The sequence below is a fragment of the Girardinichthys multiradiatus genome, chromosome 12 (genome assembly GCF_021462225.1).
Source record: "Girardinichthys multiradiatus isolate DD_20200921_A chromosome 12, DD_fGirMul_XY1, whole genome shotgun sequence".
Classification (NCBI taxonomy): Eukaryota; Metazoa; Chordata; class Actinopteri; order Cyprinodontiformes; family Goodeidae; genus Girardinichthys; species Girardinichthys multiradiatus.
Genome location: NC_061805.1, coordinates 38612973 through 38632057, shown reverse-complemented (window position 1 = coordinate 38632057; position 19085 = coordinate 38612973). Strand labels below are relative to the sequence as shown.

Below are 19085 nucleotides of genomic sequence, written 5' to 3'. Positions count from 1 at the left end.
ACTGTTACTGTTATTACCGTAAAGAGCAACAACAAAGCCGCAAAAAAGATTTGAACAAATAAAACAACATCACCGCTTTCTGGTTTTCCTCTTCATTACCCCTACCATGCCTGTCCTTACAGTTTCAGTGAAAAGTTTATATATCAGAATCATGGGCATAAATTGTATTAATTTTGGTGTTTTAATGATGTGATTAAATTATTATTTTGAATGGTGGACTGATTGGGCAGTTTCTTCAATCCACACCTAATACAAATTATATATATACGGTATATACAGACTCAAAAGATACATGTGCCCCCACTATTATTTGGTGAAATGCTCCTCAGTGAGTTGAACCATAGTCACATGCTTTTTTCACCTTTTTATATGTCACATATAGCAATTTATTCAATTTTTAGAATTAATTTAAATGTGATGGCTTCCTGGCATGGTCCTGCCTTTTAAGTGTAATCCATTAATTTTCAGTATAAGTGAGGTCAGTGGATATGGAAAACCATTCAAAAGCTAAATGTTAGGCTGTTTATCATTCCATAATCAGTTTTTGATATTTGTTTAGGGATCATTGTCCTTTTGGAACATCAAATTGTGTCCACGTCTCAACCTAAACTGTCACCCTCAGATAAGAAGAAAATGGTTGAAGTGTTGAGAAACAACACTGGAACACTGGTATCGCTGACCAAAGTGAAACAAATTTTTATTGCCATACACTGAGTAGGTGGTGACCATGTTAGACGCTCATGCTCCAAAATTGCCACCTTTTAGCGTGACTAAATTTCACAGATGCCCACATGGACCATCCAAATACCTTTGAAAACAAGTTTAATGGCCAGATGACGCAAAGATTAAATTGTTTGTCTACAATAACAAGGTGTGTGTTCAGAAGACTCAACATGAGCCTTTTAAAACCAAGAACACAGTACATGTTCTCAAGTATAATTATGGCTCAAGGAGCTCAAAATTCTTCAGCTTCATCTCATTGGCTGCTAGCCAGTTGGAACCTAGACACAATTGTTTCTGCCAACAGGTCTAAGATCACTTATGTAATAATCTTGTCAAAGTCCCAACCTGAAACTTAAAATTTGTTTACATGGAGTATATAGAATACAGGACCGATCGGAAGAAAACTGTGTCATGTAAAACGTGACCATCTGAATACTCTAATCGGTTTTGGCTCGATTGAAATTTTCCAGATGAGAAGGGTGGTTTATGCCAATTGTCAATCTGAACGGCGGGTATGTAAACACTTGTTAGGATCATGTTATTCTAATTGTGGCAAAATGACCTGACTTTACATGTGTGCCCCACGTCAATACAACGCATTTCCATCTTCAGTGGCAAGACACATAATCAAAGGGAAATAACCAGTCTGTTGTCACATTAAGCCTGTAGCTTAATTATGGAAAACAATGACGTCTCAACCCTTTTCAGAAGTTGACGCAGCTCCATCCTGGAGCACACCTTTGCGTTTGTTGTTTTCTTTTATTTACAGCACAGCAGTACAAATTGTTCTTCTGCATTTGGTTTAGGAAAATCCGACAACTCTGCACATGTCAAAGTGCTTCTATTTTGAATAAAGCGTGGTGCATGTAAACATAGGTCATGATTGGATTATTTAATCTTGCACACATAAAAACTGTATATTTATTTTATTTATTTATTTGCATCCGATCATGAAATTTTGTGCATGTAAAAATAGCCAGAAAACAAACTGAAGAGGTGACAAAAGTTTAAATACTCAGTAAGAACTATATTTAAAACTTGTTGATGACTTCAAAAAGAGTCTGCTATCTCTGCATCTTACAAAGGGATATTTAACCAAGATATTTGGGCCTGTAAAACCCTGAATAAGTCATAGTTCAGCAAAGTTAATCCAAGTCTTGATTTAAGAGTTTTTTTGTGTTGTATAGGCATTTCACCTTTAAAAAGGCTCCCCCTGATCACCTGAGGATACCACAGACTATGGATGACTTTAAACGTTGCCTTAAATCCCACACTTTCAGCAAAGCTTTTGATTGAACTCTTGCTTATTTCTTTTTGTTTCACCTTGTTTTTATGCTCTTTTTGTGTTTTCATTTTTAGCACTTGTTTTGTCATGTAGCACTTTGAGATTTACTGAAATATAAAGTTAATGAAATAAATAAAGGAACAGTTAAATTGCATAATTAAAAGCCCAGACAATTATGACACTAATGCCCAAAATTACCTGGACCTATAGCTTTTACACAAACTGTAGATGGTTAAAGTGCTGGTTTATTTACTGGTGAAAATTAAATGCAGCATCATGTGTGGATTCACTTTCCTGTAAATTTATTCTCATGTCTGTCAATCTGCCATGTCTAATCTGGTGTTTGTGCTTGATTATTCACAGCAACACATTCTTTGAGGTAAAGTCCATCTCAAACCAAGTGTGGAAGTTTCAGCGCTACCAACTCATCATGACGTTCCATGAACGGCCAGTCCTTCCTCCACCCCTCATTATCTTCAGTCACATAACAATGGTCCTAAAGCATCTATGCTGTCGCTGGCGCAAGCATGATGATGACGAGAGGGACTATGGACTGAGTGAGTGGAAAATGTTCATTAAACAAAGCCTGAAAAAAACTAAGCGTTAACAGCAGTGTATTCAATGTTCCAATTTTTTTTTTACCTATGCTCTAAACCTGTTTCTTAATAACTTGTAGGACTATAACATTTATAATATTACCAAGACAGAATAATGTAACATTGCAGGTTTTGTACTGATATAAAATTGACACTGTTAATATTTTTTTATTTCATAGAGCTTTTCATCACTGAGGATGAGCTGAAGAAAGTTCATGATTTTGAGGAGCAATGCATAGAAGAGTACTTCAGAGAGAAAGATGACAGATTCCACTCATCTAATGATGAAAGGATACGAGTCACATCCGAGAGGTCAGATAAGGAAACACAGAAGAATTACTGTAATCCAGAATGCCTTTCAAAAGTATTTGTTGCTCTTGAACTTTTTTTGTGACATTACAAACACATAATTCCATGTATTTCATTGGGAAGTGTATAATTTTAAAGTGAAAGAAAAAATGATGCAAGGTTTTCAAAAAATGTTGCATATAAAATTTGAAAAGAGTAGAGTGCATTTGCAACTTTTCCTGCAATTACAGCTTCAGGTCATTTGGGGTATGTCTCTGCCTGCTTTGCAGAGCTACAGACTAAATTTTTGACCATTCTTTGCAAAATACCACCGATTCAGTCAAACTGGATGGCAAGCCTCTGTGAAAAGATTTGTTTTTACATTTTTGTGGCACGAGTGGCTTTTATTTTGTAAATTGACCGACAGGAAATGGGGTGGAGAGAGGGGAAGACATGCAGCATAGATCCATACATGGCTTTCCGCCTGTGCCATTGCCACACCACAATATAGTCCCTCAAGTGGAGTTAGGTCTAACAGGTTTTCTTCCAGGATTGCACTGTTTTTAGCTCCATCCATCTTCCCACAAACTCTAACCAAATTTGTTGTCTTTGGTCTAAGAAAATCCCCACAGCATGATGCTGCCACCACCCTTTCATAGTGCTTATGGTGTGTTAAGGTTGTTCTATTGTGTTAGTGTTCAACCACCCATTGCTCTTAACTATGGAGAGCTGTTTCATTCAAAATTAAATAAATGAATAAATCCTGCTATTGATAAATTATTAATAAATATTCCATAAAATAAATAAACATCCCCATGAAATAAAACAAATTAATTATGTTAAAATAAATTTTTATCTTGTTTTATTTAATTCATTTCAAGATTTATTTAATTTACTTAAAGATGTATTTAATTTACTTAAAGGTTTATTCAATTTACTTAAAGATTTATTTATTTATTTCATAATGCAGTTTATTTTGTGACATTTTTAGTTTGTAAAGATACTTTATGTATTTCAGTGACTTTTACTTTTTAACGCCATTTTTCATTTTAAGCTCTTTGTATTTCATGTTCTTATATTAAAATGAGGGGGCAAGGTTTTATCTGTGGGGCGGCACTAGGACAGCAGGGCCAAGCTCAATTCATGGCTGTGGCCGGCAGTATTTATTTATTTAATTTTGAATGAAACGGCTCTCCGTACTTTGCATGTTCTCTCACCTGAGCTGTGGGTCTCTGCAGGTCCTCTGGAGTGACTATGAGCCTCTTCGCTGCTTCTATGATTAATGCTCTCCCTTCCTGGCTTGTCAGTTTAAGTGTTCAGTTGTATCCTGGTCAGACAAAAGCTCTCGACAACTTTCTAACTGACCTGTTTGGCGTGTTTCAGAATCAAAATCCGTTGTATTGGTCAAGTTTGTATGTATAAATAAAGAATTCGGTTTTCAGCACTGACAGTGTACCAACATTAACTAAAAATAAATTAACTTTAGAGAAAATAAATATGAGGAAAAATGACCAGTATGTATGTGTATGCACAGCCAGTTTTCTTCTTTCTTTGTTTTTTTGGGAGAAGGGGAGTGGGAGACAATACACCCCTGAGGGGTGTTGGTGCGGATGGTTCCTGTGCAGGAAAAGATGCTCCCCAGCCTCCTGTTAGCCAGGAAGCTTGTGATCCACTGACAGGTGGATACCAGCACTGTGAGCTGGGTGAGCTTCTGATGGAGGATGTCTCGGCTGATGGTGTTAAAGGCCGAGCTGATATCCACAAACAGGATCCTGGCATACATCCCTGAGTGGCTGGGGTGGTGCAGGATGAAGTGCAGTCCCAAGCTGACTGCATCATCTGCCGACCTGTTTGCCTGTTAAGCAAACTGCAGAGGTTCCAGCAGCGGGCCTGTGAAGTCCTTCAGATACTTCAGTGCCAGTCGCTCAAAGGACTTCATGAAGAGGTAAGGACAACAGTCATTACGGGGTTAAATGACTACATTTAACCCCGTGATGGTCTGTTTCTTGGGGACTGGGATGATGATGGAGCATCTAAACCTGAGACAGCTCCAGAGACTTGTTAATGTTCTGTGTGGGATCCAGTTGGTCAGCGCAGGCTTTTACTCAGAAGAGAACCTTCTTTAGGATACTTATTCACTAAAATTATCTAGCAAACATCTGAGGCCTTCACAGAGCAGCTGCAATTAAACTGAAATTGAAGAAAAATCATAGGAAAGAGAGATAAATAGAAATCTATTAATTCCTTTCCAGATATTTATCAGTAAAAACTTTTCAAAACCAGGAGTCATTTTCAATTCACAGTAATGTACTACTATGTGTTGGTCTATCACATAAAATGTCAATAAAATTCCTTCAAGTGTGTGGCTAATATAATCAAATGTAAGAAGTTCAAGGGGTAAAAATACTTTTGCAAGGCACTGTAACCACATAAGAGGCATACAGTATTTATTATTATTTAACCATTCTGATTTTTTTGTTTTGTTTTTGATAAATGAGCTCAAAGCAATGCAACTAGAGAGAAAAAAATTAATTCCCCTAAATAATAAAAACAGGAGTAAGTACATAATTATACAAGCCAGTGCAAATATTGAACTGCTGCTCATTGAAGTATATTAAAGGTTTTACATTTTGATAAATTGTATACCCATCATGCTCTTCAATCATTTAATTTTTCTCCATTTTATCAGGGTGGAGAACATGGCAATGCGTTTGGAAGAGGTCAATGAGAGGGAACACTTTATGAAAGCATCGCTGCAGACTGTGGATATTCGTCTGGCCCAAATGGAGGAGCTGATTGGACGGATTGCTGTGGCTTTAGAACGTGTGACAGGTGTTGAGCGTGTGGAGGTCAACAAAGCGCGCTCCCGGACCTCATCTGACTGCACAGACTCAGCATATATACTCCGCCAAGCTGAGTGCCCAGAGTCTGCATACATCCTCCGCCAAAGCAGCTTTAACAGCACAGAGGGGAATGCCTACCGCCTTCAGGAGGCACTGGAGGGGACAGCTGAGGGCTCTATGTCCCCTCCCTCTCCAACTGGCATGGCTGCTCGGGCAAGAAGTCACTCTTTTTATGTCGGGGGTGGACGTACTATCGAACGAGCAAGTGGGGCTGAGCGAGCTGAAAGCTTCTTTAAGGAGCGCTCGCTCAGTCTCCACCGAGCCAATAGCTCGCAATCTGTGTCTTCAGCTGCCGCCACCAAGGAGTCTAAGCCCCTCCCACTGGCGACGCTGTCGGTTTCCCAGCAGCACCGTCCATCATCGTGCATTGATATCTATGTCTCAACTTCTGAGGAGGTGGGGCCTGCAGAGGTCTTTCTTGATCCTCTCCGTGTGGTCCCACCCCTCCAGAGAGACTCTTCACTGCAGTCAGATATCATAGAGATGGTGCTGCCAGGAGGCCGCGACTTCAGCAGCACTGCTACTAGCGGTTTGGGCGACAGGCACTCGGAGGGCGGCGGAGGCAGCAGTGGAACGACTGGAGCTATGTATGACGACAGCGCGGCAGCTGATTTGTCATTGTGCTCAGCAAACCTCTTACCAGACACCACCCTACCTCCTTGGGATGTGGAGCCATCTCCCCCTCCCTCAGCAGGGCTGCTAGAACGCTCCAAGAGCAGCCGTTACCTCTCCACAACAGGCACAGCGTTCCTGGATGAGCCTACTCTTGTCAAGTCCCACAGCCTCATGTTCACGCCTAGAAGTTGTTATGGTGGATTGGGGGCAGGAGTCCAGGTGAAGGCTGCAGAATACACCAGCATCACTGACTGCATCGACACCCGCTGTGTATCAACTCCATACACACCTGCAGAATGCTCACACTCACCGGGAGGATCCACCTCATTCACCTTTGATAAGCCGTCAGACATTAGTTCCTCTCACCCAGAGAGAGAGGCAGAGCTAAGTCACACAGAGTCTGATCCAGAGGACCCAGAGGACCTGATACCAGCCTCCGATACTCCACGCATAACAGGCCTAGGCAGGCCCAGCGGAGCTCCTCTCTGCTCCACCCTCTCCAGGCTGGAGCGAGCGAACAGCTGCTCCTCAGATGACTCCCATCCATCACTCACTCTGGCTCCTCCGCATCGGAAGAGTCTGTCAGTGAGTGAGAGGATGGAGAGGGGACCGGGTTTGGGAGCAGACAGGGGACCTGGGCCTGGGGGGCGGGGTCTTGCTGGACACAGATACCCTTTCCTCAGGAGCAAGTCTGGAGCAAGACCTGACACAGCCAAAACTGACAGCCTGTCCATAAGGAAGCTGGCTGCTCCATCAGCTTTCCACAGCTTTGATAGACAAAACTATACGTGACAAGGGCCCACTGGCGCCCTCACGCATCGTTAGGGCCTAGGTGAAAACTGAAAAGGGCCAAAGTAACAGCAGGAGGAAATTGCCCATAGATGCTGATGTGGAACATATCTATATTTTATTCCAATGCATTTTAGATATGGAAAGGTTTAGTTATGATCAGCATCTATGTACATCACTCAAAAAAGAGCTATGAATTTAGACTAGTTTATACCTCTTGTAGCAAAGTAACTTACAATGGGGTGCCATGAAAATGGAAGTTGTATTTTTCCTTTAGGTCTTCCACCAACCTTATACACATCAAGTAGACATCGGTCACTGTTTTGCATCACATATCAGTCACCCTAGACAGACAAAATATACTGTTATTCCTACCTGTATTACGTGGTAGAAACTGTTAAATCTGAGAGACAAAGAAAGGGACAAGAATGGAGATGGAGCTAATCACTTCATTTTGTTATTTTGCGTCAGCATAATCAATGTTAGGTTTCCACTTCAAAAATATGTTTTACTCATTGAAGAATCCCAACTCAAACCAGAGGGATACCCAAACCCTAGCTAATTTAGAAACTGACAATTTACAACAGGGAAAATAAGGATTAAACATGTTAATACTTCTCTCTCTCTGTCAACAACCCAAGTAATCCATTAAGTTAATTTTAAACTAAGCAGAAAACATTTGTTGGTAATGACAGCTTTAAGACATAGTCCTGGAGAAAATAGTATTGTTCAGGTGTGATGTGATATTGACCAGATTCCCTTCAGATCTTTAAGGGTCATTAGGGGCTCCTCTGTGATCCTCTGATCATCTTCCATAGATTTTCGGTTTGCTTTATTTTATTTGGATCATGGCCTGGCTAAAAATTGAACCCTTGATCCTTTTCAGATTCTTATCAAGAATGTCCTGAAAAATTTCTCCAGTCATCCTACTTCTTAAAAAACTGCCCTGCACCATAATGTTCTAACATCCAAACTTCAATGTTTGTATAGTGTTTTGGGGGTTATGTGAAGGCCATCTCCTCTGTAAACATGGTGTGCACAATGACATCCAAAGAAGAAAATTCTGTTCACATCTGATCAGAATGTATTCTGCCAGTATTTCAACGATGTGTCCAAACGTTCTGAAGTGAACTTTTAACAATCTTCAAAATGATTTTTCTTCAAAAGTGGAGTATTTTGCAGTGAGTGTTAATAGAGATCGATGTGGTTGAGTGCATAACTTATCTCGCTCATGAAAAAACTCAACCTGCCAATTCAGTTTTTTTGAGCTCTCTTATTGGCTCTTTGACCACTCTTGAATTTGTTTTTGTTTTTTTTGTTAGAAATCTGGCAAAGAGCCCCTGGACACGGCCATTATTTGTTGTGTTCTTTTCACTTTCATAATATGGCCTCAAGTGTTCTCACTTTAGAATGTAGAATTTAGACATTTAAAGATACATTTGTAAGTGATGCTATCATTATATTTTACAACAATATGTTTATAAAGGTCTTGTGAAAGCTCTTTGCTTTTACCCATTATGAGGCTTATACAGTACCTCAATTTTTATTGGCCAACCTTTTTATTGGCAATCTATTAGAGCTGAACAAGCAGCTATTATTTGCACTAATAAGGAATTTGTTGACCTTCTTAATAATGACAAATTTCAGCTGGTTTCTTGACTTTCTTTCCCTTTTTGCACCATATGTTTTTTGTATGTTCAATACTAATTCTCTGAGTCAGTCCATTATTACATATAAATACCTCAATGGAATCTTTTGAGGTGTAGATTATTTGGGTTGGTACAGAAAATCTTGTGTGAATTTCACATCATTAAATATATTTACAAAGAAAAATGTTGACATGTTGAATACTTACTTTCCCTGCTGTGTGTTGTATGGAATGTGGCTGTGGCTAATGTTTACACACATAATCTTTGAAGTAGTCAAGATATAATTCACTTTTTAAATTATTATTGAATTCAGAATTATCATCAAAATAACCTGACAAATCATGATTGTCTCTGGATTAAAATAACTTTTAAGTTTACGGAAGATTTCTCTTATATTTCTAAACTTGTGTTTTAATAATTGGTTGAACATAAGCAAAAGTGTGTATGGTGAATCTACACAGACACATAAACTTTGTCTGACACCTTTTCAGCCCTGTCCCCAGAACTTTGTCAAGCGCAATTGCAAAAAATGAGGACAATAAACCTACAATCCTACCTTGGTCTGCCAGATGAACCTGGTATCACCTTCTTTTTAATGTGTTTAACACCACAAATCTCTCCACTTAATAAATTATAGATCTGTTGTTATTAAGCCATCCTTCAAATTTTGGCAGTTGTAATATTTTTCTGTCCAGCTACACATAATCGACCCATCCTTTATCTTTTCCAATCATTATCATTATCATTTGTTTATTACATTTTTCAGTGAAATTCAAAGCACGCCACCTCAAAGAGACTAAAAGAAAGCAGCTGATTGGTGATACGCCCAAATATAAACTATGTACAGGTCATAGACATTTACATTAAATAAAAGCACTAATTTATGAATTAACTTTTCAAAATGCTTAAAAAATAAGCTGTTGAGCATATGCACTTTTGGTGAGATTTAAGAAAGGTGTGTGTTGTAGATGACGAAAGATAAAGAAAGCTGATCATCAACTGATGATAGCTAGATTCATGTTTTTACATATTATAATATTTATTCTGGTGGAAGAAGTAGGCGTGGAGAAAGACGCCTTTCTCCAATAGATTTGCAAACTCAATATTGGTGAAATTATTCAAATCTATCTTGAGTTTGATGTTTTTAAACTCTTTCTCACTATATCAATTCAGTTTAATTATGTTGTATTTATTCGAGATGATGATTCTTTTTATAACTATTTTCTTGCTCATTAGTGATAATAATAGTAAATGCCTGTTTGAATTACAAAATAATATTTATATGTTTTCAGTGATATTTTTGTCAAATTTTAAGTATTTTCTAATCAAGCTTTTAAATATAATAAAAGATGACCACCTACATGCACTAAATGATGATGTACAATATTATTTATTAAATATAGAATAACCTCAAATACTGTACATTTACATCATATTTAAAGTATTTAAAGTAGTTTCTATTGTGTGTTTTATCAAGCAACTTATGAGATTTGTTTTACACAGTTGCCATTATACCAAACTTAGGGTGCCTTTTGGGCATGGGTGGATTATGTGGGGATTGACGTGATTCAAGAATCTGTGAAGTTACTCATTTTTGTGTTCTTTTCTTTCATATAGGGGTCAGCTATTAAGAATTATTTATTCATAGACTTCTGTTTTTCCCTTTTCCATCTAATGTACATAGTGAAGGAATGGTTATTATTAGGAGACTGCATCATTGCTTGAATGGAGATTTATTTGAATACACCAAAAATTATAGGAGATGTCTTTATCACAATGCTTTGTGGATTAAGAGAATAGAAGAATCTGTATGCAAGTGACACTGAGGTGTTATGATGAGGACAGAGCTTTTCCACATGGCTGGTTCTGCTGTTGCAGTAACTCTTCTGTTTAGCTGTCTGTGCATCACACACCCCATCTTACAATCAAAACTTACAGACTGTTAAACATCTCTAATTGTTAATGCGGTAAGACATTAGGCAACTGTGGTAAGCGCTTTCTTCTGCATAACCAGACATCACCAATCTTTTTTTTTTAAGGAAAACATCTGTGCAATGTCCTTTCAACCTACAGGTGCATCTCAATATATTAGAATATAATAAAAAATATGTTTAAATAATTCAATTCAAACTGTGAAACTGATTTATTGTAAAGCTTCATTACACACAAAGTTATACAACTCAAGTATTGTTACATTTGATGATTGTAGCTTACAGTGAATGGAATACTACAATTTAGTTTCTCAGACAAATTGAATATTACATAACAACAATACAAAATAATACCAAAGGTTCTGAACTTAAATGAAAATAAAACTGAAGTTATTTTTGGTCCCAGTTGAAACCGTAGTGCTTCTTCTTCTTCTCCAGATCTAAGTAGCCTGGAGCAGTTTGTAAAATCTCATAAAACAAATCTACAAATATGAACATCACTTCACTGGCTTCCTGTTCATTTTAGAATTGATTTGAAGTTTTATTGATTATCTATAAGGCCCTAAATGGGCTGGCTCCTATACATCTATTTGACCTCCTGCAGCTTAATGTGCCCTAAAGATCAGTTAGATCTAAAGATCTTTTGATTTGAGTTTTTCAGAGGTCGAGACTGGTCCACAGAGGTGATCGGGCCTTCTCTGTTGTAGCTTCTAAACTGTGGAACCAGCTCCCCCTTCATATCAAACAGGTTTAATCTTTTATTGTTTTTAAGTCTCTTCTTAAAACACACTTGTACTTGGCTTTTATTACAGCATGAGAGTTAACTTATGGTTTTATTTCATCGTGTCATACTTTTTAATTTTGTTTTTAACTTTGAGCTATTGTTGGAACTTGTGGTTTTGGTGTCCAGCACTTTGGCACTTTGAATTTGATTTAAAGATGTCTGTCAGAACCTATCACAAGACATGCATGATTTTTATACAGAATATGCTAGAATTTACTGTTCTTCCAATTCTCTTTTAATCAGGCCCAGTTAAATATGCTCTAACTTATAATAAATGAAAAAATACTAACCTTATCTTGTTTTCAAGAGGTAAATCATCATCGACTATCATTCCTACAATTAAAATTGCAAATGGCACAGAAATTGAGATGGTCAAACTACTTTGTGTAATCCAACATTCTAAACTTTCTTTCAAAGACCACATTAACAATCTTGTGTCTAAATTAAAATCAAAGCTTTCTTCTACAGAAACAAGGCCTGTTTCTCTCAACAAGTCTGGGATTACTTAATCTCAGCAACATTGCTTCCTTTTCTGGACTATGGTGACTCTTTATGAATTCACGTAAGCAAAATCTCAAGAAACTGATTTCAATGTATCACTGTCCTCTACATTTTAGCACTGGTTGTGAATATCTTGTTCACCATTGTCATCTGTATGTAGCTGCTTGTTTTCCTTCCTTTTCTGTTTGCAGACAGGCACACATGCTTCATTGTTCCCTCTGTTAAAAACATTTATGGACATGTTGATTTAATTTTCCAGCAGGATCTGACACCTGCCCACAATTTAAAAGTACCCGAAGTTGCTTTTTTGACTATTTTATTGGGTTTTTACCTAAACCCCATAGAGAGTCTATGGGGTATTGTCAAGAATAAGATGAAAGACTTCCCAATCCTCTCATGGCTGTGGTTATCCCTAATGCTTGTACACCTTTTTCATGACACTTTGTCTGTAACGGTCTCAAAGTCAACTCTCAAGTCACTAGTCTTCCCGATGATTGTGTAGGCTATAAAATAGCATTTTTGAAAATAAAAAACAACATAATTTTATTGGGACTATGTAACATTCAGATTTTTAAAGAAAGAGGATTTTTGGATTTTTAATTGCTGGGTGTAACAAGTCTAAGTTCCTATGACTTTCGCTTTTTAAATAGAATTAGTGATAATTACTGTTTTAAATTACATTCTAATTTACTGAGAGGCATCTGTATTGTTCTTAACATCAACTGAAGGTTTGCAGTGCCAATGGCCGGTCAGTATCAATCATGAAAGTAGAACAGAACTAGAAGCGTGCTGTAGGTGTTCGACACATGCAAAAGTTCAGATTTACAGCGTCTTCAACAAATGTGTGGATTGCATTGTGAGAGGATGACCCTAGATCAGTGCTCAGGGACAACATTACCCAAGTGATGCAAGATATGAAGTGTTTCACTGAGACTCAGTGGATTAAGACAAGGAAGAGAAAGAAAAGAACTGAACAGTTTGTTTAGAAGGCGTCCAAAATAATCACTGTGCTTTATAAGTCTAACCCAGAATTTGTACGTGTGTGTGTGTATATATATATCTATATATCTATATATATATATATATATATATATAGATATAGATATAGATATATATATATGTGTGTGTGTGTATGTGTATTGTCTTGAAAAATAGCAATAGCAAATAAACGAATGTCTTCATTCTAGCTTATCTTGCTCACACTTTGAAGTGTAAATTACTGACAGTAAAAACAAAAGGGTGGGATTTTCTCTCTCTCTTTTTTCCAGTTTGTTTCTTATAGTGCTTATTTGGTGTAGGCTTTGGTCACGTACAGTCGCTGCTCCAATTTTGAACCAAATCAAACTAAACTGTCAAACCAAATGGAAACAGGCTGAGATGCATTCTCTCGACCTTTGGCTACCAAGCTATGACAGTCGGTGATTAAAGGAAATAAGTTTTAACAGTTCAGCTGAAGTTCTGCGTGACAACAAATGACTGTGTTTTGACTTTGGCCCTCCCTTTTTGGCCTGTTATGATTTTTTTTTTTGTAGTCCCCACTCCAAAGAATATCGGATAACAGACTTGTCCTTGGCATGTAGAAACAGTGGTATGATTTATACATCGACATGGCTGTTGTGGAAGAGCTGTTTTTGAGATGTGAATGTGACTTGCATGCATGTGAAACCAGACATTTAGAATACACCATTCACAGGAAGGCATGCCAGGACAACACAAACCACCATATAGTCTCAGTGTACAGTATTTTAAAAATATTTTCCTATTCTATATTATACATTGTGGGGGAAAGACGCGCATTTATTGATGATCAACAGATAGTTTTTTTTATTTTCCTTTCTATAAAATCTGTATACTAGTAGGCTGAAGGAGAGTTTTATGCACACATATTTCTGCAATAATTACTGATGTTAAACTAAAAGGGACTTAGTGGATCCCACCTATTGGTCACACTTAATTTTATGTCCTTAAAATGCATGCAGTTCTTCCACTCAGCTTGTACACAGATGACTTGTAATGTTAACCAAGAGAAAGACGGAAATAAATGATCTTATGAAATAAAAGTAGTGCGTATTTGGATGCAAATACACATCTGTACTCTTCAATGTGAATAGGATTCTGTCTGGCATGCATTGTTAAATAAACAGTTACATAGATTGGTATCTGTGCAGTGCGTGTTTGTTTTACTTCTTTAAACTGTGTTCAACCAGAAAAATAATAAGTATGTTAGTGCCATGTCCAATTGTTTTCAGCTATACCAAGACTCATACTCATTGGTCGTCGTCCAAATGAGTAGGACAGTTGCTGCCATCATATTTCAAGCTTGTGCCTCTGCCTTACCCTTTAACAAGATAAATTTAAAAGCTGAAGTTGTTAAAACATATGTATTATTTCAGTGGTTTCTTTTTTCACTGTGAAGCTGCACTACATAATTGTACATTTCATTTATTTGCCTTTTAACTGATCTGAATTGGACCAAATGAAAAAAGGGGTATAGAATGGGGATATGAATAAGCCGAAAGTAGCTATAAGCTAATAATATCTTACATGCAGTAGATAAGTGTCTTGATGTTTTCATTTACTGTAAATACAGATAAGCCTGAAACTAATAGGTAGTCAAGACCAAATGAGACTTCTGCTGTCTTAAAACAACTTTAGTTAACAAAAAAAAAAAACCTTTTTATGCTTATGCAATTTTATCAAGCTTTAAACCGTGGTCACATTTGCCCTGGTGAGTTATTTTTAAGATGAAAATGATTATTTACAAAGAAAATTGAGTTAGGAGGTTGCGCACCAGCAATACTCTTTCTGTGCGTACTGACAACTGTAAATGCAGAGTATTTCCAGTCTGATGAAAAGGTAAAGTTGTGGAAAAACCATATTTCAGAGGTTAAACTAAATATTTTAACTGAGTTTTTCATTGTATTACTTTTATATTAGGAACTTACTCTGACCATAAAAGCTTTACATGTTCCATTCTCAATACACATTTTTCACCTAAAATTAATTGATGACACACACTCTCCAAGCTTCATTTACTTTGTAAATAAAGATTCATTTATTTTGTCATTCAGAGGTTTGATTTCCCCAGTTCCCAGTCAAAAATACAACAAAATTACTTCTTGAGAATTACATCTGGGAAAGTTTTAGGTTTCTGAGCAGCCCTAAGTTTAGTAACCAACATACCTGCTGCACATAAAAAATGTAGAGAGAGGTGTAGAGATATTATTAGCAATTCTGACAGTCATTAAACTAGTGGCAGACATTGTACTGTACAATAACTATTAGACAAAGGTTGCTTTACTGTTTGAATGCAGAAAAGGGGGTTATTTTTATGTTTCTAATAGCAGACAGGACTACAACATTTACAAAATTTGCACTGGTTCTTTAACTTGCAACTAGAACATGCTCTACTCTGGCTTGGTATCGTTCACAGATCTGTGCTCTGACTTCTGAGATGAATTAAATGCAGCATGAATCATAGCCTTCTGAGCAAATAACCACTCAATGCAAATGTGACAGTGTTTTAAAGGTTCATAAAAAAGCATTGGCATAATCCTCTTTGACATTTTTGCATTTGAAGTTTAAAGACAAGCTGTTAGCGTTAGCCCCCAGAACCAACTAATTTTGATTTATGGTAGATAAAGATGTCAAGAGAGGCATAAGCGAAGTAAGACACTGCATAGACCCGACAAATCATCATGGGCCTCCTATAAATTATTGAATTTTAACACATACCATAAATCTAGAAGTTTGTCTGAGTGTGAGAATACATTTACATTTGATTTGAAACTTTCTGCATATATGAATTTAAATATTTTTGTTTTGTTGAAAATTTTACTTCAGTATTTAAAGGAATTGGCAAGTTTGCTCTGTAAAAAGTACAAAGAGTAATCTTCATTGTTTTAATGTTGTGATAACATAGTTACAGTCTGATGCTGTGAGCTTAATCTTGTGTCATATTTCAACTCAGTTTATTCAAAAATATATCTCAGCAAATAATAACCAATTATCTTTGACTGCTTTTAAACATGGCCCCTCTCCCAGATTCTGTCAAATCGGCATTGAAATGCTGTCAGTGGTGATGTTCCTTACAGAAAAAGGGGCCTCAAATCAAATTCAGTTTAGGCCCCCATATGACCTTGGGCCAGCCCTGTATTTATGTATAACCTTTCAACAGAATCTAACCTCAAAATTCCTGAAGTATCCCCTTAAAGTTGCAGTAAAGGTACACTACTACATTGTATGTTTATTTTTAATGCACTTCTTGCAGCTTCATTAAACGTGTCAGAGTTGAGGTTCTTAACTCTACAGTGTATTATGATTGTTTTGAACAAATGCAGTCTTGTCTTCTTAAAGGGACTGGGAGTTCCAGTACTTCCGCCTGAGTGTGCTAATATGATCAAGTGTACATGTATGTGTGTGTTGATGGTAAAGGAGTCTGTTCTCTAAAGGAAGCGGGCCCCACAGTGCTGAGCTCGCTCACATTGCCACACGTGGACATGGGAACATTTTGTACCGACATTGCGCACGTGTCATCTCATTCTCTCTGTGTTAATCCACGCGCGCACGCGCGCCTGCACACTCAAAAACAACCTTATCTCTACCGCGACCGTGCCAATACGACGATATGACCCAGAAGTACGGCGCAATACTGAACTCTTGCACTTTTCAAACAGAGCAGGGGGGAAAGTGAGTGGAGCAGGGGAGACTGCGGCAACCGCGGAAGCACCTCCTCTTTCACTGAAATGTTTACAGCTCCACTGTAGGAGAATCTGGGGGTTGAGCCCGAGTTCAACGAGACTTTTTTTCTTGGAATTTCAGGGGTCCTGCTACTGAATCCAGCAAAAGGAGGGTGTGAGTGTGGAAAGCTTATGTGGGTGGTTCTGGGACAACACAATTTGTAGATGCACAAACAGGAACTTTGTGTCCGTGGGCAGCCTTCTTAAATTCATTTACTTGTACATTTTGTTCCTGCAGTACTGGTAGGAATTATCCAAAGACAGGGAGAGGTATTTTAAAGTAAAATAAAACTAGGATGTAAATGTTCCTATTTCTAGTAAAGATACCCTGAAAGAAGGAATGTCTTACCAGAAAAGACACATGAAGCTCTTATTTTCATTTAATGTCTTAAACATCGTTTTGCATTGTGGAAGTGTTGCTCGATCTCTGCAGCCTGAAAACATAAAGATTTTTTTTAGAATTTGGTAGTACATGAACCACTTACTGCAATGGAAGCACCCCCTTTTTAAAGTGAGGGATTGGGAAAGTAAGGTTGGTTTTAATGTACTTTGAATACCAGCATATACAGGGGTTGAACAATGAAACTGAAACACCTGGTTTTAGACCACAATAATTTATTAGTATGGTGTAGGGCCTCCTTTTGCGGCCAATACAGCATCAATTCGTCTTGGGAATGACATATACAAGTCCTGCACAGTGGTCAGAGGGATTTTAAGCCATTCTTCTTGTAGGATAGTGGCCAGGTCACTACGTGATACTAGTGGAGGAAAACGTTTCCTGACTCGCTCCTCCAAAACACCCCAAAGTGGCTCAATAATATTTAGATCTGGTGGTTGTGCAGGCCATGGGAGATGTTCAACTTCACTTTCATGTTCATCAAATCAATCTTTCACCAGTCTTGCTGTGTGTATTGGTGCATTGTCATCCTGATACACGGCACCGCCTTCAGGATACAATGTTTGAACCATTGGATGCACATGGTCCTCAAGAATGGTTCGGTAGTCCTTGGCAGTGACGCGCCCATCTAGCACAAGTATTGGGCCAAGGGAATGCCATGATATGGCAGCTCAAACCATCACTGATCCACCCCTATGCTTCACTCTGGGCATGCAACAGTCTGGGTGGTACACTTCTTTGGGGCTTCTCCACACCGTAACTCTCCTGGATGTGGAGAAAACAGTAAAGGTGGACTCATCAGAGAACAATATATGCTCCTTGCACCATTGAAACCGACGTGTGGCATTGGCATGAGTGACCAAAGGTTTGGCTATAGCAGCCCGGCCGTGTATATTGACCCTGTGGAGCTCCCGACGGACAGTTCTGGTGGAAACAGGAGAGTTGAGGTGCACATTTAATTCTGCCGTGATTTGGGCAGCCGTGGTTTTATGTTTTTTGGATACAATCCGGGTTAGCACCCGAACATCCCTGTCAGACAGCTTCCTCTTGCGTCCACAGTTAATCCTGTTGGATGTGGTTCGTCCTTCTTGGTGGTATGCTGACATTACCCTGGATACCGTGGCTCTTGATACATCACAAAGACTTGCTGTCTTGGTCACAGATGCGTCAGCAAGACGTGCACCAACAATTTGTCCTCTTTTGAACTCTGGTATGTCACCCATAATGTTGTGTGCATTTCAATATTTTGAGCAAAACTGTGCTCTTACCCTGCTAATTGAACCTTCACACTCTGCTCTTACTGGTGCAATGTGCAATCAATGAAGACTGGCTACCAGGCTGGTCCAATTTAGCCATGAAACCTCCCACACTAAAATGACAGGTGTTTCAGTCTCATTGTCCAACCCCTGTATGTTGTTGTTGTGATTTCTTTTTTTTTTTTTGTAAGCCAAAGGCTTAGAGGAAAGAGAAGTGGAACCCTGCTAAGAATGTGGATTACAAAATCTGTGCAAAATCAAATTAATTATCCTAAAGGTGGGAACAAAACTATGGTTGCTCTAAAACTACAATCTAAACAATGTATGGGTATTTTCCTGCTGCAGTCAGAAATGGAAACTAACTGCATTAGTTACTGTGCAGTTAAGACTGTTACTAAAACAAGTTTAATTCTGTTTGTGTTTGTGTGTCTTTTCATTTCCTGTGAAATGCTTAATGTGTTTGCATCAGCAGTGAAAAGTTCAAGTGTAGCTATTGGGACATTGGGGCTAGGCTAAAGTGGGTGTGTCACAGAGCATATTCAATAAAACATATCAGAGCACAACAGGTAGTTTTGGCTAACACCTAAAAAGCACACTGTCATGACCTTTAATTTGTAAGTTTCTTTAAA

The 19085-nt window shown here is 38.0% G+C and overlaps 1 protein-coding gene across 4 annotated transcripts in view; it reads left to right on the top strand.

Moving 5' to 3' along the window:
- Positions 1 to 14221, top strand: part of trpm3 (transient receptor potential cation channel, subfamily M, member 3) — a 178445-nt gene extending 164224 nt beyond the window's left edge. For all 4 annotated transcript variants that reach the window (XM_047381346.1, XM_047381345.1, XM_047381349.1 and 1 more), the window contains 3 exons: positions 2372 to 2565; positions 2784 to 2916; positions 5582 to 14221. In XM_047381346.1, coding sequence (XP_047237302.1) covers positions 2372 to 2565; positions 2784 to 2916; positions 5582 to 7202 — 1948 coding nt within the window. In that variant the 3' untranslated portion in view covers positions 7203 to 14221. The remainder of the gene's footprint in view (positions 1 to 2371; positions 2566 to 2783; positions 2917 to 5581) is intronic.
- The last annotated feature ends 4864 nt before the right edge of the window (positions 14222 to 19085 follow it).